Source organism: Dermochelys coriacea, chromosome 5 (assembly GCF_009764565.3).
Source record: "Dermochelys coriacea isolate rDerCor1 chromosome 5, rDerCor1.pri.v4, whole genome shotgun sequence".
Classification (NCBI taxonomy): domain Eukaryota; kingdom Metazoa; phylum Chordata; order Testudines; family Dermochelyidae; genus Dermochelys; species Dermochelys coriacea.
The window spans coordinates 43,901,586-43,927,128 of record NC_050072.1 but is presented as its reverse complement, the minus strand read 5'-3'; the positions used below and the strand labels follow the sequence as shown (position 1 = coordinate 43,927,128).

Below are 25,543 nucleotides of genomic sequence, written 5' to 3'. Positions count from 1 at the left end.
TTCCACCTTGAATGATCCCTTGAAATAACTCTTTATGGTAAATAATCTGTTCCACCTTGTATTTCGCTGTGACACTCTGAGTACATTTACCAGACCTGAAGAAGAGCTCTGTGTAAATTTGAAAGCTCGTCTCTTTCACCAACAGAAGTTGATTCAATAAAAGCTACTGCCTCACTCATTTTGTGTCTCTAATATCCTGGGACCAACACAGCTACAACAACACTGGAAGATACCAAATTTTGCTGTCTGAAATGGAAACTCCACAACATGAAGAAAAAGGAAGCAGAACTTAACAGCGACATCTACTTCCTGAGCAAATGCAAGAAACAAATCATCATCCCCAGAGGTCTTACCATCTATATCTTGCTGACCACTGCATATAACTGCAAATATGCCGAACAGCTCTGCAGAAGGACTTCAGAAAAACTGAACAACTTATTGCACCTCACATATTCCAGAAGGGATCATCTCAGATAAGAAATCATCACACAACTCCAACACACTGGGAAAAAAGAATTAGGAAACTTACCTGGAAATCATGCAAGAAACCCAAAACAACTATTAAAAAAACCTGATGACAGCCATCCAACACAGAAGCAAAACGTGGAATCAGCTATAACAACTCCACAACCAAAAAAAACACCACCTCCGGGAGAAACCATGGCACCCGGATCCACCACATGGTCTCCATCATCATCAATTTATCAAGATTACCCCTCACCAGGGCTGAATTATCTGTACTCTTCCAGGAACTGAACTTCTGCCCCACCACCAAACCAGAACCATTCTAACATAAGGAGAAATAAAAGAATTCTTGCACCTGCTCTGCTTCAAAGAATTCTTTCACAGCAATGATGAAACCACCCACAATTACCACTTTCCTACTGTCAGTCATAAGAAAAAAATCATCCAACCGGACACCACATGGCAGACAAAACTTCACTCTCGATCATTACATTGATTGCTTCAGGAAAAAAAAAATTGACTGTGAAATCCTTAACAAACATCACATCCATCACAATCTCTCCACAGCCAAGAGGACAGATATACCATCCCTGAAATCCAGCCACCAGGTAGTGATCAAACCATCAGACAATGGGGGTGCCATTGTAATCCTCAACTGTGATGACTATGTTAATGAGGGCAACCGACAATGCTCCAACTCCACCTACTATAAAGAACTCAAAGACGACCCCACTCCACAATTTACCCAGGCATTTAAGGGTATGATTAAATCCTTCCCCAAAACAACTCTAAGAGAAAGTCTACAACCTCATCCCCCATGAACCCACCTCAAGGACCTTCTACATGCTTCCCAAAATACACAAACAAGGGAACCCAGACAGGCCCATCATATCTGCCCACTGCACTCTTACTGAAGGAAAATTGGGACTCATAGAAACCATCCTCAAACCACTCATCAGACAAAGAGCCAACTTCCTCCAGGATATTGCCAACTTCATCCAGAAACTCTGCAAGATTAACAGCCTCCTTCAGAATACCATCCTTGCCCTCATGGATGTTACTGCCCTATACACTAACATCCCTCACAATGATGGCATCACTGCAAAATGTTTACAGGATAATGGACAACACTCAGATATCCACCCCAAACATAGCCACACCCATGACAATTTTACATTCAACACGAAACACTTTTCCCAAATCATGGGAATAGTCATGGGTATTAGGATGTCTCCCCAATATGCCAACCTCTTCCTCAGCCACCTAGAAAAGTCAATGATATAGCTGAGATACATTGATGATATTTTCATCCTCTGCACAGCCAGCCTAAACACCTTCATAGATTTCCACCACAACTTCAACAATCACCATTCATCCATTAAACTCTCTTTAGAACACTCCCACACTAGCACCAACTTCCTGAACACCACGATAGCCTCAACAATGAAACTCTGCAGATAACCATATACAAGAAACCCACCGTTCACCACACCTACCTTCACAGATCCAGTAACCACCCCAAACACACTAAAAATCACTTATCTACAGCCAAGCACTCAGTTATCACAGAATAGCCTCCTAGGAGAAAGTCTGGGATATACGCTTTAATACACTTGAAACTACCTTCACCAAACAAGGACATTCCATCAGAGAAGTAGATCACATCATGGAAGGGGACTACCCAAATACCCCAAGAGAATGTGCTTCAAAACAGAAATAAAATCCCCTCCAACAGCAGAACCCTAGTTGTCACCTACCATCCCACACTGGAACCCATAAGGGGCATCATCAAACAATTACAACCCATATTCAATGGAGACCACATCCTGAAATAAATCTTTCTTGAACCCTCTCTTCTGGCCTTCAATCAACCCATGCAACCTCACCAAGCTCAACAGAAAAAGTTCCCCACAGACCAGGACACACCAAATCAAAGAGGCACCAGACCCTGCCAGAACAACAGATGCAAAACCTGCAGATGCATCTTCACTGCTACAATAATCAACACCCCCCACAATACACCTTTCAAGATCCATCAGTCCTACACATGCCCTTCACAACATGTGGCTTGCCTCATCCAATTCACTAAATGCCCCAACAACTATGTGGGTGAAACCAGACCTTCAGTATGCTCTCAAATGACCAAACACAGAAAAATGATAAAGGACATAAACATCATTTCACCTGTGGGTGAATACTTTTCACTAAGCGACTATCCATATCTGGCTCCTCAGTCTTATCCTCAAAGGAAACCTGCACAATACCTTAAAAAGACGAGCCTGGAAGCTTAAATTCTTAACTTTGCTAGACACTAAAAATCATGGACTGAATAGAGACACTGGATTTGTGGCTTATTATAACAATGTATAACTCACTAACCCCTTTTCCACCCCCCTGCCGCCATGAGCTGCCCTACAGTGACTTGAGAGGCATTAACGGACTACTTCACCTTGAATGATCCCTTGAAATATATATAATCTACGAATGCTAAACCATTTGTTCCACCTTGTATATTAGCTGTCACACTCTGACTATCTTTCCCAGACCTGAAAAAGAACTCTGTGTAACTCAAAAGCTGGTCTCTCTCACTACCAGAAGCTGGTCCAATAAAAGATATTACCTCATTCACTTTGTCTCTCTAGATGCTTCAGTGGCAAAAATCCCACGAGATTAGATAAACAGTACTCCCTAAACTCAGTCATAGCTGCAGGACCAAAATGAATGGCATGGTTTGGTTCTTGGTCAGTAGAAGAAGTTAGTGCATCATTGTAGGCTATTTTAAAAAATATATTTAAAAAAACATATGGCATCTTTCTGCCCCAACTAGGAAGGGCAAAGAGTCTAAACAGGCTTATACTCCTTAAAAACCAGACTCTGCAGTCCTTACTCTTTGAAGTCAATCAGAGTTATAGATCTTAATAGAGAATGAGGGCTGACATTTTCAAAAGTAACTGATCATTTTGGTCCTTTCTATTTTTGGGTGCACAATTTGAGATAAACGGGGTTGAATTACCAGAAAATCCACAGTGCTGCAACCTCATCAGAGGCTCCTGGCAGGATTAGACTTCATGAGAGTTTGGCTTAAGCAAGAACCACAAGATTTTGATCTCTAGATCTATCCAAACTACATTCAACACTGGTCGTGATATGGAGTGGGAAGAGGGGAAGAGAGATGAGGCAAAGGTGGCTGTTTATCATTTCCCAATTTTCAGGGCAACCAGGGACAAATTCAGCCCCCAGCATAGTCTTCAGGCTACTCCAAGTTATACTTGATTATGATGGCTTTTACTGTGGCTGGGGATTGCAGAGCCATAACGTGCTGGCGAGGCTCCAGTATGTCTCTTACATTGGTGAGCCAAGAGTGATAGTGCAGTATCAGGTATGCTGATTTTATATTCGATAGGGATTTTACAGGGGGAATGCTGTTTAACTGGAGCAGAACAAAGAGGTCATTAGCAGGGCCAGAACTTGGGACTGAAAATAAAACCTGTCATATTTTTTCACATGGGTACAATCCACAGATATACCAATACAATTTTACTATCCGATATCAATATGATATTTGTGACTACATCATGCCAGCCCTGCTGGCTGCCAAGGAAAATGATTCTATTAATTATGGTTAGTAATAATAATTTACATAGCTGTTTCCATCCAGGGAAAGAATCGTTATCCCCATTTTACAGAGGACTGTGTCACAGAACTGTTTAATGACTTGCTCTTGTTGCTCATTTCTGTTAGCTTCATGGATGGTTCTTCTATACAAACTCAAACTAAAAGTCAAAAAAGGAACTTCAAGAGAATTTATAGTTCTTTTTATGCCATTTTTGATTGCAAGGGAAATGTGAGTTGTCTGTAAGAGTTGTCTTCAGTGCAGTTATAGTTACAATACAGGACACTCTTCGGAATTCTTTAATCTTGCAGCAAAGTTTAACTGCGGTGACATTTTTCCTGAGTAAGGTTGGAATAAGCAGTGTTGAATATATTCTAACAGTAATCTACTACTAGAAACATAGCATATTCTAGAGCAGTGGTTCTCAACCAGGGGTACACATACCCCTGGGGGTAGGCAGAGGTCTTCCGGGGGTACATCCACTCATCTAGATATTTGCCTAGTTTTACAACAGGTTACACAGAAAGCCGTAGCAAAGTCAGTACAAACTAAAATTTCATACAGACAATTACTTGTTTATACTGGTCTATATACTACACACTGAAATGTAAGTACAATATTTATATTTCAATTGTTTTATTTTATAATTATACGGAAAAATAAGAAAGTAAGTAATATTTCAGAAATAGTGTGCTGTGACACTTTGTATTTTCATGTCTGATTTTGTAAGCAAGTAGTTTTTACGTGAGATGAAACTTGGGGATAAACAAGACAAATCAGACTCCTGAAAGGGGTACAGTAGTTTGGAAAAGTTGAGAACCACTATTCTAGAGAACTCAGCATGGGGCTGATAGCTAGTAACTCCTATGTGCTAATCTCAGATTTGGCTTTGACCTTGGACAAGTCACTTAACCTCTTTCTACCTCTGGGTCCCTCATCTTTGAAGAGGGGATAATATTTACCTCACTAAACTGTTGTGAGACCTAATCACAATAATATTTGTATAGCGCTCTGGAAGTGTAAGTTCTTAGTAGTTACAAATATTCTTGATACTAAAGCTTTATCGCACTGGTACTCACAGGCATTCAGGGAGCAGGATTATACTCTCAAAATGTTCACAGAAAACAAAAGCATCTGCAAGTATTATTGGGAGCAAATAAATATTCCCAAGAAGAGCCTTACTATAACTGCTCTTGCTCTTATGGACATTTTTTTGGTATGTACAAGATTCATCCAACAATTACAAACAGCAAACCAATTCACACAAATCAAAACATTCCAAATGAGATTCCTCCAGGTTTAGAAAGCCTACATCAGTCACTTAGGGAAAAAATGCCATGTAACCAATAGCATGCATAGGGGAGAGACCTCAATATTGATGCAAAAATGATATTAATAAAATTCCTACCACTTAATATTTTTAAGTTGTTACAAAACTTGTTTACATCTTTACTGAATATTAAGATAAAGGCACAAGAATATTATAACCAGAATCCTTGGAAATAACAATAGATATGTTTAGCTAGTCATCTTTTTTTCCTTTATGCCGCTTTTCTTGGTGAGGTTCGTGGTGGCAGCATGGAGAGTAGACAAGACCATACCTTCTTTTCCTCCTTAACAGTTTCCATCTCCTCCTGGGGGATTCCCCAGTGTTCCCAGGCCAGCTGGGAGATACGATCCCTCCAGCATGTCCTGGGTTGGCCTCAGGGCCGCTGCCCAGTGGGACTTTCCCAGTACAGTTCCAATGGAAGCCTCCCAGGAGGTTTCCTTATAAGGTGCCCGAACCACCTCAACTGGCTCCTCTTGATTTGGAGGAGTAGTGGCTCTACTCCAAGGTCCTCCTGAATAGCCAAGCTCTGTTTAGCTAGCTATGTTACAAAATGTTAAAGTTAATCAAAGATTTTCCAGAAAGTTTCTACTTCTATCTCCCAAGAACAAGCAAACCTCAAGAAGACCGACCCTGTAAAACATTCGTGTTTTAAGTAGAGGCCTAATTGTAAAAAAGGAACATAGAGTGTGTTATCAGAGCCAAATATCTAGGCAAAGTGGGCTCTACCAAGACCCACCTTCTTGCAAGAAACCTGATTGTGTTCTTAAAAACTATGGAGAAAAACACGTGTAGTTGGAGATGTTTTAACCTTTTATTTATTTCTTAAATATTGACATGACAAACACTTTTGTGAAATGCAGACTTGCAAATATATTAGCTAAATGAAAAGGTCCAAATATCATTGCTGGGTAAATGCTTTATATGCCAACATGAAATCTGATGACTTTGCTAAACTAGTGTAAGGAGCAAATTAAGTATATAATATTTATATTAATGGATAATTAATTAAGTACAATGCACAAGCAAACTTTCACCACTCCAGAAGATAAGAATCATTTCTACAAAGCCAACAACTTTGAATTATTTAAGCTAGAGACTTTGTAAGAGTTATTCAATTTTAAAGGACTGTTTTGAGAACTAAATCCTTTAGTATAAAGAACAGGAATGGTTGGACTTTTTGAAAACAGAATTTCATTTACCGTCAAACTCTAATAATATTGAAGAAACACTTAGAAACTGGACTCCATAAAAAGAAAATGTTACAACTAACTTTAAAGGCTATTTGGATCTTTTCTGACACAAGAAGAACAAAGGCAATTACAGAAATGTAGCACATTCATTAAACTGATTGCATGTTCAGGAGCTTAGTGTGTCTCCTGAGCCAACATTGAAAGGGTGACAGCAATCAACTTTGAATCTAAACAAGCCTGAAAGATGTGCATTTTCCTGTAATTTCATGACAGTTGGAAGAAGGGTATAAAAACTCTGAAATGAGCCCCCTCCAACTCACTTTCTGCTATATCCACAAGTAAGTTGCCACAGGCAGATGCGAGAAACAGCAAAGACTCAAGAAGAAACCAGCCCATGGAAAACCTTCCCAAGTTAAATGAAGTTAACTAAGACACTGCCAAGGGATTTGATTTACAACACTTGTAATGATTTTGTTGGAAGATTGAAATGCTGTTGTAATTTAACAGACTAAGAGTTTCTCCTGTTAATCAGCAAGTGGTTTCACAACCTATTCCTGGAAGGGAGACTGGGGCTAAACATTGGTAAACAAGGAAATAGTGGAATGTAACTGGATTTAAGACTCTTAATATTTTTAATTGGCCTCTCTTAAGACAGGCAAAGAGTCCTGTGGCACTAACTACATCTGTTAGTCTATAAGATGCCACAGGACTCTCTGCCACTTTTACAGATCCAGACTAACACGGCTTCCCCTCTGATACTTGTCTCTTAAAACATTCTTTAAATGACTCTTTCAAGGTAACTAATTTAAATATCTTCCTCTATTTCACAGGACTTAGTTAAGATTGCTTTCTTTGTCCATCTATAAACTGTTTAAGTTATTATTAATACCTAGACAGGCTTCATTGCCACAAAACAAATATTTTGCTGATACATAAACAGTGTTAAGTATCTAATAAGCTACTAAAATTGAATTTACAATAATTTTGGAAAATAATATATTTTGGTGTTAACTTCCCATGAGAAATGTGGCCTCAGAGCTCACTCTCAAAGATGTCGTCTCTGTTAAAAGCTCTCCACAGAGACATAGAGAAGAGATTGTAACAGAAGTAATCAGTTTATCATTTGTGTTTGGTCATTTGTGTTGTTTTATCTAATGTCTTCTCTTCCTTTCATTAATAATAAAAAGTCCTGGTTAATAATTGTGATTATTTTGCTTGATCATGGTGTTTCCCTAAGATATGTAAATGAACCCCTCTGACTAAATAGTGGGAGCTACACCCTTATTTTGACAGTAAGCACAACACCAATTAATAAGAGCTGGTGTACCATTTCTCATTTCTCTAAACTAAATATTTTTAGTAATTTTTAAAATAAAAGTAGTTGGCATCCAACAATTTGAAACGAATCCTTTCCACCCCACACATGGCATCAACACCAAATAGCAACCAGCCTTGAAATAAGCTATCAGCTAAAATTCATTCACTCAAACTGTACAAACAGTGAACAACTCATACAAATTATGACTTGCCCATGGGTAATTTGTGAAAACAAAATTTATCAGAGAAATATACTCAGTGAATAATTAAAACACCTCCAGTTATGACACATGGTTTTACTAAACTCAGCATTTACGCATGCTTATGTACAGGTCAAATTTGTAAATGAACTTCAAATAATCTTCAATTATCCAATACCCTTTTATATTGAAATCTCCATTAGCCAAAACTGGGCAGTCCCTGGAATGCATAATTTGCACTGCAAAGTTCCCCTTTTCCTCAAAGATCCATTTGGCTAGATAAATTCCATTAGTTATCTCTTTGGATTAATGGGGTTCTGTCATATGATCTGTAATAAATCCATTGGTGGAATGTAATAGCCTATTTGGGACATATAAAGGAGTCTCATATTCCTCATTCCTTTAAAAGTCACTCTACAAAAACAAACCTGTTTTCTGTTCAGAGATCCAAGTTTTCAAGTTGGCTGAATTCAGCTTGAGAAGAAAGTAGCTCTACCTTTCTACTCCCATTCCCATTCCAAGGCTTGTGGGCATCTCAGCAGATTATAATTTATTTAGAAACACATTATAAAATGTAAAGCAGTGACTGTCTTCACAATGTTGTCTGACTTCTGTTATGGGAGATTAAGGAAGGATCCATGCATCAGGCTGCAAGAAACATTGTTGAACTTGCACAGAGCTTGGATCTAATGAGTTACAGGAAAAACCCAAAGCCAGAATATGTTGGGGATGCCAGGAGAACTGCGGAGCAGGGGATTACTAAGGCGGAGAGCCAGGAGTGACATGAGCATTTTTGGGAACTGCCTTTTGTTTAGATTGGATCCTGGGGGCCTCATCATCACACAACCCACCCTACACCAGCCCTTTTTGGGCTGGGTGAGGGAATGGAAGAGATACAGGAGAAATTGCGTGCCTACGCCTTTATGGGCCCATTGTCAGCATTTTGTCTGGGGAAACAAGCACATAGCTCACATTAGTGATGAGAGTTGCATGTTGCCAGATTTAGAATTCATTTCAAAGTAGCTGCTCATGTCAGTCTTTATACCTTCAAAAACCACCTTTCTGGTTCTCGTACAGTAGCATAGCACAGACAGTCATCCTACCCAGAGGCATACTGAAAGAGTTTTCCCATATAATGAACAACAAATCCATGGATCAAGGTATTGGACAGAGACTCAGAATACCTAAGTTCCGTTCCCAACTCTGCCACTTAGCTGCTACGTGATTATGAGCAAATCACTTTGCCTTTCTCTTTCCCTTTGCCTGTCTTGTCTCTTTAAACTGGGGGAGGATGTAAGTCAATCTGGGAAGGTGTGAATAGCTAGATTCTGGTAATACTGTTAGTTCATAAGATGATGGAGACAGGTCAGTTATAGAGACTGGCCTGGAATGCTTGGTAAGGTGAACTCATTTGAACAACATGTGTTTTACTACAGCCAGATACAAGGTCATATATCTAGAAACAAAGAATATAAGTCACATTTATATGATGGGAGACAGTATCCTGGAAGGCAGAAAAGGACTTGGAAGTAATGGTAGATAACCAGTTGAACAGGAGCTCCAAATGCAACACTGTAGCTAACAAAATGAACACAATCCTTGATGCATTAGTAGGGGGAACATCAAGTAGGAGTGAGGAGACGGTATTACCTCTGTAAAAGGCATTAATAAGCCCATTATTAGAATACCATGTCCAGATGTCCACACTTTTAAAAGGCTATTGTAAAAGAAAGGATTCAGAAAAGAGCTCCAAGAATTGAGATCTTCTAAAACATGCCTCATAGAAAAGATTTTAAGAAGCTTATTCTGTTTAGTTTATCCAAGAGAAGATAAAGAGATGACATTATCAGAATTTAGAAGTACCTCCAAGGGGAAGAGATTTTTGATAGCAGACAGTGTCACAGTTCCTGTATCCCCCCTTCGTGGTCCCTCAAGAACTCCCACTTTAGGCTCCCAGAGCCTCAGCTGTCACCTCTCTTGGGTAGAGTCCTAAGTCTCCCTCCTGACTTGGGCTTTTCCAGGCTGCATGATTCCTGCCTACCCTGTGATATCCCCAGCAAGCCAGCCTGCCAAAATAGGACTGTATCTGCACTTTTCTTTCTCTCTGAAGGCTATGAACAGCACCGCACAGCCTTTTCTGGAGAGCACATTTATTAAGGTGAAAGCAGTACAGAGAAAACATGTTAAAAACAGAAAAAAAAATCTACACATATGCTAAAAAACTTACCAGAGGACATCCCAACTCTAACCGCAGGCTCTGGCAGATGTTAGTCTTTCCAAGCCCACAGCTAGGTTTTCCCCCTGGTTACAAGCTCATAACTGTCTCAGATTCAGACCCCAAAGAGCTACGAGTAGTTCAGTCTTTCCTTTATACATCTTGGGCCTTTGATCTTGAGACTCTGGGAAGAGGTAATCAGCACATAATGATCCTTTCCCCAGGGAATATCTTCAAAAGGCTAGGTTGTTGCATAACCAGAGGTGGGAATTTGCATTCACTTCCCCCTAGAGATTTACCCAGGCAAACCACTTGACACTGTTTGGCACAAAAGCCTGTTCTTGTCTAGCACATTTTTCAGTGGAGTCCTTGGAAGTTTGTAATACTTCCCAGGCTTCACATCACATTTCCTCCCACCCCCCCTCTTCTCCCTTCATTCCCCCCAGAAAGATTACAGACAATCCCAACCCACAATAATATGTAAACTTTGCATTTAATACAGCAGACTCCAGAGATACTTAAACTCAATTCGGTAAGGTCTCCCAATGTTATCATAGAATCATAGAATCATAGAATATCAGGGTTGGAAGGGACCCCAGAAGGTCATCTAGTCCAACCCCCTGCTCAAAGCAGGACCAAGTCCCAGTTAAATCATCCTAGCCAGGGCTTTGTCAAGCCTGACCTTAAAAACCTCTAAGGAAGGAGATTCTACCACCTCCCTAGGTAACGCATTCCAGTGTTTCACCACCCTCTTAGTGAAAAAGTTTTTCCTAATATCCAATCTAAACCTCCCCCATTGCAACTTGAATATGGTAATGTCTTTCCATATCTGGCTCTTCAATCTAACACACAAAGACACAACAAAAGCTAATGGTTAGAAGCTGAAGCTATACAAATTTAGACAAAATGTTACAATTTTTAAACAGTGAAGGTAATTAACCACTGGAACAATTTACCAATGGATGTGGTGGATTCTTCATCACCTGAAGTTTTAAATCAAGACTGAGTAGCTTAAACAGAAGTTATGGGCTTGTTGCAGAAATTGCTGACTGAGGGTCCATGGCCTTTGTTGTCACGAGGCCAGACTAGATGATCACAATGGATCCTCTTCTGGCTTAAAATTTATGAATAAGGTCCCAGTGGAGAACTGGCAAATGAGACAGGTGAGGAGAGAGATAATGGAGTGAAAGACAAAAATTAAGGCAGAAAGATAGAAGTTGAATAGTGAGGAAAAGATTACACAGCAAAAACAGGGTGAAGGGGAAATGGAAAGAGGAAAATTCCCCTCAGCAGATGCAGCATCAGTTTTTCAGGGAACATAACTTTTTGTGCTTTAGTTTACAGAATGATTGGGTGTAATTGTAAATAAGGACACTTTTTCAGTCCTTTCATAAGATGTAAATATAAAATAAATGTAGGAGTAAGGCACACAGGTGAAAATATAAGGGCGCATATGACAATGGTATGTATCTTCCCATAAAACAGCTGAATGAGCCTTGTGAGTCCTACCTACCATTCCTGTCCAGATAAATCCTCTCCAGGAAGAACTCTAGTTTCTTGAGGTTTATGTGCATAAGAATAAAAAACCAACCAACCAAGTCAGGAAAGCACAAAACCAGCCCAGTAACAACAATACAGAGCCGCAAATCCAAGATTTCCTGATCCCAAGCTCCTTCTCAATACATTTGGAACTCCCAATATCCGGCAAGTGTTTTAGGCTGTATTGGATTTTTAACCTTAGCTCTGCACATTAACCACCCCTCCTCCCCCATTCATTTTATGTACTACTACTTTAGGCTTGTGCTGCAGGCAGCTGTCCAATTGACTTGTCCAGCTCCAGTTAAAGGAGCAGTGATAGGATGTAATCCAGAGATGGGGGATACAAAAGGGATGAGCAGCAACAAACTCTAGGGCCATTAATCAAGAAGAGATGTCTTCAGTCCAGTAGCTGCTTTATCGTCATTTGGGGTTCCCCTCCTTTATACTTCATCTAAAACTTAATTAGCTGATTGTGGTATGTGGCAACCATACTGATGTTTTTTCCCCCAGCATGTGAAATGTAAAGCCTCTAGCTTTCAGCAACAGAGGGTGCTTGAGTTCAGCACTGTATTTTCTGTATAATTAAGAAAATTGTGTCAGTGTGCGGCTGGCTGCAGTCTGCAGGCCCAGGAATTAAGTATGCATGTCCTTGGCATTTAGAAAGTCCAGATGTCTTTATCTTCTTGGGCATCGCGTTAGAGTTTGTCCAGATGGCATCTTGATTGTTGGAAGCTCAACTGATTGAATTACTGGGGCCGTAATCTGCGCAGCAGTTTAGGCACCTAATGCTTTCACCATCATGTTAAAATGTGTTTGCCAAGTGTGAGGTAGGAGGCCAAATCACTAACTAACAAGTCAGTAGCATTTCTAACCATGTGTAGTTAATGCCCCAGGCCCATATTTATATGGTTTCCACTGATCTACATCTAGTGATTAGGCAGATACTTTGGAAGTTCCTGAACCAAAATGTAGGCTCTAGATATGTCTACACTGGAAAAATCCCCACAGCAACACACCTCCGAGTCTGGGCCAACTGACTCGGGCTTATGCTACAGGGCTAAAAATAGCAATGTAGACATTCCTACTCAGGCTGGAGCTCTGGCTCTGAAACCCGGTAAGGGGGGTGGGTCTCAGAGCCTGGGCCCCGCCCAGTTGGGGTTCTCTACACTGCTAGGTTTAGCTTTGTAGTACAAGTCTGAGTCAGCTGACCCAGGCTCTGAGACTCACTGCTACAGGTTTGGGTTTTCTTTATGCAGTGTACCATGCATCATAGAATCATAGAACTGGAAGGGACTTTGAGAGGTCATCTAGTTCAGTCCCCTGCACTCAAGGCAGGACTAAGTATTATCTAGACCATCCCTGACAGGTGTTTGTCCAACCTGCTCTTAAAAATCCCCACTGATGGAGATTCCACAACCTCCCTAGGCAATTTATTCCAGTGCTTAACCACTCTGATGGTTAGGAAGTTTTTCCTAATGTCCAACCTAAACCACCCTTGCTGCAATTTAAGCCCATTGCTTCTTGTCCTATCCTCAGAGGTTAAGAACAATAATTTTTCTCCCTCCTCCCTCCTTGTAATAACCTTTTATGTACTTGAAAACTGTTATATCCCCTATCAGTTTTCTCTTCTCCAGACTAAACCCAATTTTTTCAATCTTCGCTCATAGGTCATGTTTTCTAGACCTTTAATCATTTTTGTTGCTCTTCTCTGGATTTTCTCCAATTTGGCCACATCTTTCCTGAAATGTGGCGCACAGAACTGGACACAACACTCCAGCTGAGGCCTAATCAGTGAGGAGTAGAGCAGAAGAATTACTTTTCATGTCTTGCTTACAACACTCCTGCTAATACATCCGGAATGATGTTTGCTTTTTTTTTGCAACAGTGTTACACTGTTGACTCATATTTAGCTTGTGATCCAATATGACCCCTAGATCCCTTTCCACAATACTCCTTCCCAGGCAGTCATTTCCCATATACGTGCCACTGATTATTCCTTCCTAAGTAGAGTACTTTGCATTTGTCCAGATCATTTTGAATTTTAATCCTATCCTCTAAAGCACTTGCAAGTGCCTGTGTAATGCCAACAGAACCCGGTCGTTGGTGAGCAGGATTGAACCAGGGACCTCTGGAATCTCTACTGCATGAACCTCTACTGCTTAAGCTAAAAGCCAACTGGCTCTTAACTAAGGCTGTAGAGCAGATTCATTTTATCTCTCTGTCTCTCTAAGTGGTCTTGGTGCCACTAGATGGGACAGAACACCACACCCAGGAGGTGTGTGGGTTACACCTGCTCTGGATTTCAGCCTCATTTAGCTAAGCCCTCTGTGTGGAACACCTGGTGGTACCTTTGGGTTACTCCTATAGCCACTGAATGGGGAGGCTTCAGTATTCTACCTGTCGGATTAATTTCATTTTAAGAAAGAAACAGCTGTGTCTGCTACCAGGCACAGCTAACAGAACAGACTGTGCTGCACAGAGGCATTTTCTAAAGCGCTCAGCACTGGCCTAACATTGCTCCCATTGAAATAATTTCTTAATTAAGTCAAACTGTCCACCTTGGACTTGTTTTTACAGTGCCTTGCTCCCAGTCCCCCCAGTATGTCTGAAATTCCCTTCCACAGGCAGAGCATCCACCCTCTCTACATTCAAATCCCTCTTCCAAACTCACAAACACTGACTTCACATCAGCAAAACTACTGAAAGAAAGGCCCTTCTGCTTTGGGTCTCCTAGCATGTTCTATGTTGTCCATTTATTTAAAAGCTGCAAACTCCTCAGGGCAGGGACTGTGTCATCTTCTGTGTCTTGTGAAGCACCAACTGCACAGTCAGCTTTAATACAGAAATAATAACGTAGTGAGAGCATGTCAAAAAGAGGAAGGACTGTTTTGCAGGAGGATGTCCCAGCCACAACTTGCTCCCCTTTGTCACACAATTACCTATCCTGCTGCAGCTCTCTGCATTCACCTCTTCCCCCTCTCTCCTCTTCCTCTTTCCCAGCCTAATAGGTTTTGATCACAGTGTTCCCGGTCTGACTGCTAATAAAACACTGTCTACAATTCTCTTGAATGCCAGCTTGGTTTCTTCTTCTTAAGGAACAATAGGAAACATTCTAGTTCTAATTGAGCATAACCACAGTCAGGTGGAACAGTGAAGTGGTAATTCAATGTATCTCAATTCCATTTGCTAAGCCAGGGAACTTGTGTCTCAACTGTACTGTACATGTTTCAACTGAGAGCAGGACAATGTGGGTGTAAAGATTAGATCTAACTTAGATATAAATTGGGTTTTTTTCAGCTACAGTTATTAGATCAAATCCTGCCCTCACACCCCAGGCAACCTCAGTGAAAGAAATGGACCCAGTTTAACTATGGAGTAAGCAGGCACAATTCCACTGAAAGCAATGGAATTGTAATCCACTTGTGCGAACAAAGTCAGTTGGGGCCCATGGGGTAGCACAGGGTGTAAAGCCAAAAGATCAGGCGATGTTGCAGGGACTAATGCCAGGCAGTTTGGGTTTGTTTGTTTTCCTATTTGCATTCTTGCATTTTTTTTATGTAATCACAAAATGTTATGAATCTCACGCCCTGCCCTTTTGTTTTCATCTGTGGCTGTGCAGTGAGAAACACAATTAAAAAGGGAAATGCTTTAGCTTTTCAGCAAATTAGCAGGCAACAGCCAAGGACAACTGTGAGCCAACCTGCTGATTCAGCAGTAGCAAAATGTGCAAAATCTCAATTTCAAGATGTAGGCTCTGTCCTTCATGCCTCGGAAGGCAAGGGCTGGGGGCAATAGTAAATTTTCATTTTATTTTAAATGCAGCCACCCTTTCCCTTCTCTCTGTCAATGAATTTCACCCCAGCTTTCCCCCCTCACTAATCTTTATCCCTTCTTCCAAACCGTCAAGGACCCTTGTAGCACTTTTTCTATTCCACTGAGCCAACCACTTGTAGTGTCCCTCATGGGAGAGAAGAGATTAGACCTGGTTGTACTAAATGCAAAGCAGATTGTTAACTGTAGTTCCTGCTCTGTTGCTCTCTCTGGCTTGCCAGCAGACGGGCTGGGACTGTCTAGTAGCAACACACAGGGTCTGCCTATTGTGAGTAGTCAAGGAAGAAATGGCTGATGACAGTACAGAAGTCTCCCTTTTGTTTGGCAATGCCTCCTCAAATTCAGTTCTGCAATACCCGTCAACACTGAACAATGAAAGAGAAGTATTGTCACACCGCCTTTATAAAACAGCCAAAATTGCTCTCAGATAAAACCTTCTGCTAGATCTCTCAGTGCATTCAGGTCTGATAGACGTTATCTGGCTGGTTAGACTGTAAACTCCTTGGCGGCAACCTGTCTTCTTCTGTACCTTGTACAGGGTGTCTGGGACAGAGCTGAGTATTGTTCTCTCCTAACAAACAAACAGCAGCAATCATTCAAATAATCTACCAACTCAATCCCATGCATTTTGGATTGGAGACGATTCTTTCCATAGTCACAGGTTTTGAGTTTCTAAAGCCCAGAGGCTGAGATTTTAAATGCTGCATAGGGGGTTTTAGATGCTCAATTCCCATAAAAATGTACTATTAATTGTGTATCCAAATCCAATTGGCAGCTTTCAAAAATGTCAGCCATAGTGTACGAAGAGGCTCGACATACTGTAAATGCAATATATACTAATGCAACATTTCTCCATAAACTCATGGTCTGTTGTCCCTGTTTGCAGATCATGGATGTTCTGTCTACATCAAGTGATGATGGGTAACTACAGCATCAGGTGTGAAGATGAATGTTCCTATAAAAGCCAGCAAGGAGGGAATAAGGAATTTGGAGCAGAATTAAAGGTAATTCAATGTGTAAAGGCTCTCTTAATTGGCCAGAGTGCTGCTGAGTACAATGTATTGTTTTAGCTAGGGAATCCTGCTTGGCTAGATAGTCACATGGCTACAGTATCATAATTGTAAAAATATATACATCATGGCTGATTTATCCTCATATGGCAGCATGACCTCCACAGCACCTCTTTCTGGCTCACAGCTCTGCTTTCATTGCCCCAGATTCATGACCGCCTCCCTCTGTCCTTATTTTGGGAGTCAATCGAGAAGCACACATTCTCCCCCATTTGTGATAGTCTCATCTCACAGCACCCTCCATGGCAAGACTCAGCCTTGGAACTACTCTGCCACACTCTCCTCCTTGGGACTTGCACGGTCTGCGATGGTGAGTTGGCCCTCTTGCCAGGTCACTCTAACTAAAGTCTCACCCCTTATAGGGTACCCAAAGTCCAAATTAAGTGCATACGAGTGTAAATTCTTCTGAGCTCAGTTCTTGAGAGACTCTTTACCTCCTCCTGGGCTCTGCAGAGCTTTTTCCAAGGGCTTTCTCCCTTTCTCCCATAGCTCCTGTCATGCCACTGACCTTCAGATCTTCCCCTGGGAATCCATTTCTTAGATTGAGTCTCTCCAAGCTGGTTCTGACTTTGTCCCTGGTTTACCCCCAGGCTGTCTGTCTGTAGTGTTGGTCTTCTCCCAGGCCTGCTTCAAGAGTGACCTTTGCCCCGCTACCCTCTCATCTCAGGGCCAGTCCCAGGATATAAGCCTCCTCTCCTAGCCTCTCCATGGTTCCTTTCCCAAAGAGAGAGCAGAGACTCCAAAACTACCTGGGTTGGTTCCTCATTTGCCTTAGGATCTCTCTGGTAAGTTCCACTCTTCCCATCCCGAGCACGCCCTCTCCAGGTGTAAGCAATAGGCCCCCTCAAATGCTCCAGCTGTTCATTAAAACCTTTTCAGCCTATAACTCCACAGTAAGGCATTTTCATAACAATGATCTGAATTTCAAAGGTGCTGTGCACCTGCAGCTCCTCATTGGTTTTGGGGCTGAGTATGTGGCAGCGCTCAGCACGTCTGTAAATCAGGCCTCTTGTATTGAAAAGCTTAAATAGGGATTTAGAAACCTAAATATTAGGCATCCAGGTTTCAATATTTTAGTCCATACTAGAGCAGATTTGAAAATTTGGGGGAGGGGGTTCTTGCAGAAAGTGGGTGGTGGGGGAAGGTTGGCAGAAATTCAAATACCAAACAATTTCATCCTTTCATAGACTTCCGTGACCCTCATAACTGATACAGTGCCATTTATCTGACATGGAAAAGACATGAGATCTCTGGGAAGTTAAAATAAAAACCCCATTCACATTAAATTATTTATTGGTTAAAAACACAATCCTAAACTCCTGATTCCTTTTTCTAGGAGACTATTTCTGCTCCGACTTCTACTTTACATTGGTGTAACCCCACTGACTTCAATATAGTTTCCTGATTTACAGAATGGTCTTGTGCATAGCACACTGGATAGGGACACATAGAAGATCTGGGTTCTAACCCCGACACTGCCTCTGGCCTGTTGGGCGACTGCGGACAGTCACTCACACTCTGTGCCTCAGTTTTCCCCCTCTGTAAAATGGAAATAAAGATACTGTAAAATGTAAAATATTGTAAAATGTAAAATGTTGTAAAATGTTTTGAGCTCTGCTGATGCAAAGTACTCTATAAGAGCTAATTGTTATTATTTATACCCATGTAAACAAGATCAGTGTCAGTCATAGGTTGTTCCCCCCATTTTCATTTTCTAAATAAGCTCTGGGCCCACAAAACATCACTTCTCTATTTGAATTACTATATTTAAAACAAGTAACTTCCCCTTTCAAGCTCTGACTATGATCTCTAAGGCTTAGCATGGTGAAGTTTATCAAACTTTTTTTTTTCTTTTTCTTCCTTTACCATTTAGTTAATTTCTAGCAGACTGTTTCAGTTTATGTTGGTTTTGCTTTCATTAAGAGAAGATACCACAAGATCATCTGAGTTTAGAAGCCGTCTAATGCCTTAATGGCTTGCCATATATATTGGTTGATTTTGATGGGGCTTTTCTGTGTTAGCTGTGAAGTATCTGAGCCTGTAGATACGATGTGCACTGAGGTGAGTGATAGTTATTTCTTTCTCTGGAGGCAAGGGTGTAGTATATGTAGAGAATCAATAATAAATCTTTGGTGATTATTTACATGCTAACATCTGATTGTTTTGAAGTGCAGGGAGATTTTTTTGGGGGCGGGGGGGTATCCGTAAGCCTTGGACTGGGAAAGTAAGGTAGGCCTTTTCAGACACACTCCATGATACTGTTCAGGCACTAATCTGGCCCTTTTATATGGGATCCTTCTGTATCTGCCAGAAACTGACAGTGTTTTATACATTTCATGCTTTGGGCATATTGAAATCTCACATTCATGTCTACAGCGAGACATCAGTGCTGAAAAAAGAACAGGTTATAAGAGGTTTCTTTCCTACCATTTTTGTCCAAGAATTTGTATACACCAGTACAAATGGGCAAGACAGTGATTCTCTTTCATGCAGTAGGTAGTTGTAGCTGAATAGATATAAGATTCCACACCAGAGCAATAATAAAGGAAATACCAGGCACTCCGTAGTTCTTTTTGTCTGGTCTGGTTCGTTTTTAATTAAAAGGGCAGGGAAAGGAGGCGGGGAGGAAGAATGAAGGCAAGATGCTTCTCAGGGTTCTTTTGGTTGGGGGGGGGGGAGGGGTGTTAGAGACTCATAGGAATTGCCTTCGTATTTTATGTGCCACAGAGGCCCTATAATAGATTCTTTGCTTTATTGAAGTTGTACAGCTCCCATAATCCTCCTAATTGTGCAAACTGTACCATGAGGGAATTTCTTCCTCTGCTCCATCTGGAGACCAGTTTCTGCCCTGAAGCGTGAGGGCTGATCGCTCTTGTAATTTTATTTGAAAGGGCATAATGCAGGCACTCTTCTCATTTACATCAGCAGCTAAACCTTTCTTTTCGTTCTTAAATCTTACTCAGCCATTTTCCCCAATAACAAACTATGGCTGCAAGTTCTACAGGTTAATTATAAAGTGCGTAAAAGCAGTGTTTTTCTCTCTCATCATTCTGGAATGTATTGGTTTTTCTTAGGTCTGTATTTGACATTTCCCTAAAGTGATCGTCTAGGAACTTCTAAATTAGAGCTGTCTCTTGTGATTTAATTCAGGGATAGAGCACGTGGGCGCTACTCATTTGCTGTCACTCTATGGTTATTTTATATACTACTTTATATTTCCTGTTATTCATAACTCCTGTTTGTGGTTCTACTGTCTGTATTTGTATTACTTGCAAAATTCCTACTGAGTAAAGAAAATTTTGAGTGACCTAGGAATAATTGGAGCCTCTACTTGTAAAGAAATGGAATTATTTTGTTACAAGTCAGTTTGCATCAATAGCTTTCTGTGAGCACACCCTGTCGACCACCCACTGGGACTGCTCGGGGGAGGGGGGGTTACAAGCCTTTCTGCACTGGATCTCCTGGGGTGTGTTAAGCTTTTAGTGCCCAGGAAATGTGGCAGAGACACCAAGGGAGGAACCAGTGCCATAGCCTACCAAGGTTCAGGCTATTACCCTTTCTCAGAAATGGGGCTCCTCAGCCCACCTGCCCTAGAGGCCCCCAGGACCAGCACTGACTCCCAGGATACCCCAGTTACTCAAACACATCCCTCTCCCAGAACTCCACCCTGATGGTGCATAGCTTCCGGTCCTCAGCTTACTGCTCTCAGGGGCATGCAGTAGTTGTGCAGTGGTTAACATACAGAGACACACTTTGTTCTGAATCTGTCACTTCTATGCCCTTTTACACTTATGTAAAGCACAGGAGAGTACAGATCATAAAAAACAATAAGCACTCAATGCGTGTCCCTGTCCAGTGGTGCTGGAAATAGGAGTGATGCAGCCACAGCCCCTGGCTTGAAGTTGTAATAACAAACATCAAATATATGGTTTCCATTAGCAGCACCACCAGCCTAAAATTTGTTCCAGCACCCTGTCCCTGCCTTAGTTTCCTCACCACTCCAGAACATTCTTTAGGCTGGGGTCCAAGTCCCTTCGGTTGTCCAGAGTCCCTGGGACTATATGGGCTCAGGAAAGCAGGCAGGGTCCCCCAGTCTCATGAGGCTGCTATATTGCTGGGTGACCTCTTCCTCCTGAAGACCCTCATCCAACTTCTATGATTTTGTCTCTCCTGCCCCATGTTTCCTTTTCCTGTCTGCCCTCCTCATCTGTGGGTTTCTTCATCTAAACTGCTGCTGGTCACCAGGTCTTTTTTGCTCTACTCCTGGTAACTTTCTACTGTGCCTACCTTCTCTGGTCCCTTCAGACAAAACAGTGAAACTTTTTTTTTCCCCTAATGATTTCTTTATTAGCATAAGCTTGGTGCAGTCTAAGCATCATTGTTAACCATAAGTATTTCCCATTGTCCCAGCCTGGTGTGTATCTGCTATAGGTCTAGTTAGTAATGGTGGATGCATGTTCATATAGGCACAGGAGGATACAGCAGTTTTTCATAATATAACTTCACATCAATCAGAATTCATAAATGGCCCAGACATAGCCCAAATTCATCACACCTTCCCATTATGTGCTGCAGGCATCAATTTGCGATAAGGACTGGTCTATACTAGGAACTTATATTGGTATAGCTACATCTCTCGGGGCTATGAAAAATCCACCCCCAAGAGACATAGCTATACCAACATAACTCCCGGTATAGACAGCACTAGGTCGACAGAAGAATTCTTCCATCAGCCTAGCTACTGCTTCTTAGGGAGGTGGATTGCCTGCACCAATGATGGGCGAACCCCTCCTGTTGGTGTAGGTAGTATTTATGAAGTGCTGAAGTGGCACAGCTGTGCGGCTGTAGCATTTTAAGTGTAGACATTCCCTGAAATAATCCAATAATCATTTTGGTTGTACATTTAAGCACTGCTCTTTTCAACACAAATGATTTAAATAACTCTTCTCCTAGTTAGTAAGCCAGTAACATTAAGAAATCCTGTGGTCTGATTGGCACATTTTGGAGCCATTGCTAATAGGGCATATTGAGATGTGGTTAAGTAAACAAAAATAGTTCCATCTCAGAGCCTCCTGCCAGGATCTCATCATGGCTGCTAACCAGTCAAATCAAGATTTCCCAACATAGGGCAAGCTCCTCTCCCCTTCTCAGTCTTCTTTGCAAAGAGGCAAAGTGGCATAAAGGGAATCTCAAATTCCAGGATCTGGCTGGGGTAGGATTCCCTCACTGCAAGAACAGGGAAAGAGAATCCCTCACAAACGCTGGTTTTGTGGGCAGGAAGCAGCATAGCTGGGGGCAAGGAGGACGTGTTTAAGTCAGGACTGCAGCAAGCAGTGCTGCATCCCATAAGGCAATGAACGGAGGCTGCTGTGACTTCGACAGGCCCTCGGGACTGTATAATTTACGCCAGGAGTCCCAGAGCAGCCCAGGATCAGGAGGGCACCATAGGCGTCAACTCCGTGGGTGCTCCAGGGCTGGAGCACCCACCAACAGCCCCCCTATCAGCTCCCCCCTCCCTGTCCACTCCCAGCACTTCCCGCCTGCCGGCAGGCCCAGCAGATCAGCACCTCCCTCTCCCTCCCAGCCTCTCCCACCTGCCGCAAACAGCTGTTTCATGGTGTGCAGGAGGCTGGGGGAGGGAAGGAGAAGGAGTGAAGATGCGGCGCTTGGGGGAGGGGTAAAGCGGGGGCGGGAAGAGGCAGGGCGTGGGGAAGAATCGGGGGTCGAGCGCCATCCGGCACTTTGAAAAGTTGGTGCCTGAGGCTATGTCTACACTACCGCGGTACGTCGACCTACGCTATGCAACCCCAGCTACGTGAACAACGTAGCTGGAGTCGATCTACCTTAGGCTGAGTTACTGTGGGGTCTACGCTGTGGGGGGGTCAATGGGAGAAACTCTACCGTCGACTTACCTTACTTTTCTCATCGGGGGTAGAGCACAGGGGTTGACTGGAGAGCGATCTGCTGTTGATTTGATGGGTCTTTACTAGACCCGCTAGATGGATTGATTTCAGAGTGTCGGTCCAGGCTGTAGTGTAAACATAGCCTTAGTTTTTCCTCAGTTAGGAGTTCTGTGCTGCACCTCTTAGAGACTTGTCCACTTGGGCTGGCCCAGATGTCTTGTCATCCATGGCAGAAAATGTTTTTGGCACTCCCCATGCAGCTACATAAAAGGCACACGCAAAACACCCCCCCACCCCAAAAAACCCCAACCACCCCAAAAAAATGGGGATTTTTGGAACACAGATCGTTGGTGCCCTAAGTGACCGCCTGATCACCCAGCCACCCCTGTTGCCCCTAGTTTCATAATCAAATGTAATGAAACAAAGTGTTAGTTTAGTTCTCCATTTGGCAAAGTTGTGAAATTCTCAGCACCGCTGCATAGCAATACAATAGTCCATGGTTTATAAGAGGACACCATTAAAATTATTCACATCCTGATAGCTAATGCAAGGTGAAGGCCACATGCTCCTTGCATCACCCATCTATGGGATGATCAAAAAACAGTAATGGTTTATAAATGGAAGTGTGTAGATTATCAGCTACTAATAGACTGATACCTGCTCTTAAATTTGGCTGGCTTCTCTTGGAATCTGGTTGTTACATTAACAATAGTTTCCAATGAACACATTACTGTCCAATAATAGAAATTCTCTATTAAAGAACAGAATAGGGTTGGTCCAAATATTTTTATATCCAAAATTTCGATGAAAAACCAGGAAAAAATTAAAGCGTTCACAACTTTTTCTTTCTGTTTTGGACCAGCACTTGTACAGATCTGTTCTTCTTTCAAAGCTTAGCTGTGTTTTCTGTAGCAAGTTGAGAGTTATTTTATTTAAGACTTTTGATAATGCCAGTTATATTTAATCTCAGCATTTGAGAATCTGTAGAGTAGGCTGGGAAATCTTCAAAGGATTTCTTCTCTCCTTGGAGCTAATTTCAGCAGTAATTAAGAGTCTTTGAGGAGACAACATAGTCTTTTTTCTGAAGGTTCCTTTAAGAAAGGTGGCCTTGTCTTACTTAAAGGAAGGCTTGAAGTCCTCTGGTGAGTGGCTGCCTCTTCCCTGCACTCTCATTCCATTGTTTCTGATTGGCAGACATTCCTTAGGCATTGATTCCACTGCACTTGTGAATCCAGCCTGTTTGCTTAGGCAGCGATCATGGGTTTGAAGCCTGAAATGAAGTTGAACTTTTCATGCATCTGTTTTTCACACAGTGACACAGATCAACCTACTAAGGACTGTGCTTGAGAGTCCATAACACCCTTGTGTTTTGATTGACAATATAGTCTCCTATGAAGTCAGAGGCAGGTCTGGTATATTAATGAATCTCTCTTTTTTAACTTTGGAGAGGTGAATATATTTGCATAAGAGACAGATTATTCCATTTCCAAGACTGAAAAGTCTTTAAAAGAATTTAAAAGTTTCAGTTTCTCCAGATACTATTTTTGTCCAGTTTCAGCTACATGTGCTTAGCGGTCCCTTGCTGAGAGTATAAACACAGCTCAGCTCCTTTTTTCATTTGAGCAGACATTTTCTGTTATAAAACAGTATTTTAGCACTCTGAGCCAAGCTCTCTTTGCAAGATCTTGATAACTCCCTGGGACTTATTTTACGGTGAGCCTTGTTACAAAACCCACAGATTATTTGTTGGGGATTAATAATTTATACTGTCCTACATATTTTAATTGGTTAATGAAATACAGAATGATGTGCACTTAATATTAGCAAAAAAGATCCAAGCCTGTGGTTTAAAAACTGCATTCCACGAAGTCCCAGGATTGCATATTTCAGGTTGATATTAAGAGTTCAAAAAACACTCTCATATGTTGCCAATAGGCTCCTGTTAGGCTTTCCTGATGCTGATCCGCCCCACTCCCACCTCCATCCTTTCAGAATCCAGCAGTTTGGGGTTTTTTTAATTGAACTCAGTTTCCTCGCCATTAGGCATCTGGGTCATAATAGCTCTTTCTCCGCTCACTTAACTGCTATCCAGACATTTAATCTTTAAGGGGGGATTGTTTGTTTTTAAATACAATGCTATATTAGGTTTTTGAATTGTTCTAATTCAAGGTTTTGGAATACAGTGGAATGTGATCAAGTATTGTAAGTGCTATAAGATATGTTTTGACTGTTATGTTTTTAAATGATTTATTTCTAAGGCAGCTACTTGGTAGAATGTGCATGTCAGAGCTTCGTGTTTACATTCATAGTATGCCTATATTGGTGTATTTAATAATAAATATATACATACATATATAATTTCCACAGGTTATAGGCAACAAAAGCTATAGCTGTGAAGATTTAGGACTAAGAGAGATTCCTGAAAGACTCCCAGCCACAACAGAAATCCTTGACTTCAGCTTTAACTTGCTTTCTTCCCTTCACAATTCAACCTTCAGCAAGCTAAAGAATCTGGTATATTTAGACTTAACAAGGTACTGGAAATCTTTGTCACTTCCACTGATCACACAACTCATAACTTACTTTGAATCTGCCATTGCTTTTTTGCCCTTGTTTCAACCTTTTGCAATACCAATAAAGAACTGAAGGCTTCTATAGTATACCATGACAACCATCTTCACAGCAGAACCTTCAGAGACCCTTGCAGATAACTGTTGCAGTATGTTGCCAATTAAGAATGCCTAGCTATTTGGAAATAGCTTTTTTCTGGGCTCTCTCCTGTTAAGGCCTGGAGTCACTGGACCATTTGCAGGACAATGCATGAAACCCTCACGTCCTATTATTTATGTTAGCACCAACAAATTTGCTGT

At 41.6% G+C, this 25,543-nt stretch overlaps 1 protein-coding gene across 2 annotated transcripts in view; it reads left to right on the top strand.

Annotated features, from left to right (window-relative positions):
- Window positions 1-25,543, top strand: part of CD180 (CD180 molecule) — a 76,769-nt gene that overhangs the window by 48,010 nt on the left and 3,216 nt on the right. Inside the window, exons 1-3 of one of the 2 annotated variants that reach the window (XM_038401953.2) lie at window positions 17,474-17,555; window positions 18,644-18,831; window positions 25,041-25,207. In XM_038401953.2, coding sequence (XP_038257881.1) covers window positions 18,742-18,831; window positions 25,041-25,207 — 257 coding nt within the window. In that variant the 5' untranslated portion in view covers window positions 17,474-17,555; window positions 18,644-18,741. Of the gene's footprint in view, window positions 1-16,586; window positions 16,705-17,473; window positions 17,556-18,643; window positions 18,832-25,040; window positions 25,208-25,543 lie in introns of those variants that run through there. The other variant, XM_038401952.2, reaches the window with a different exon arrangement.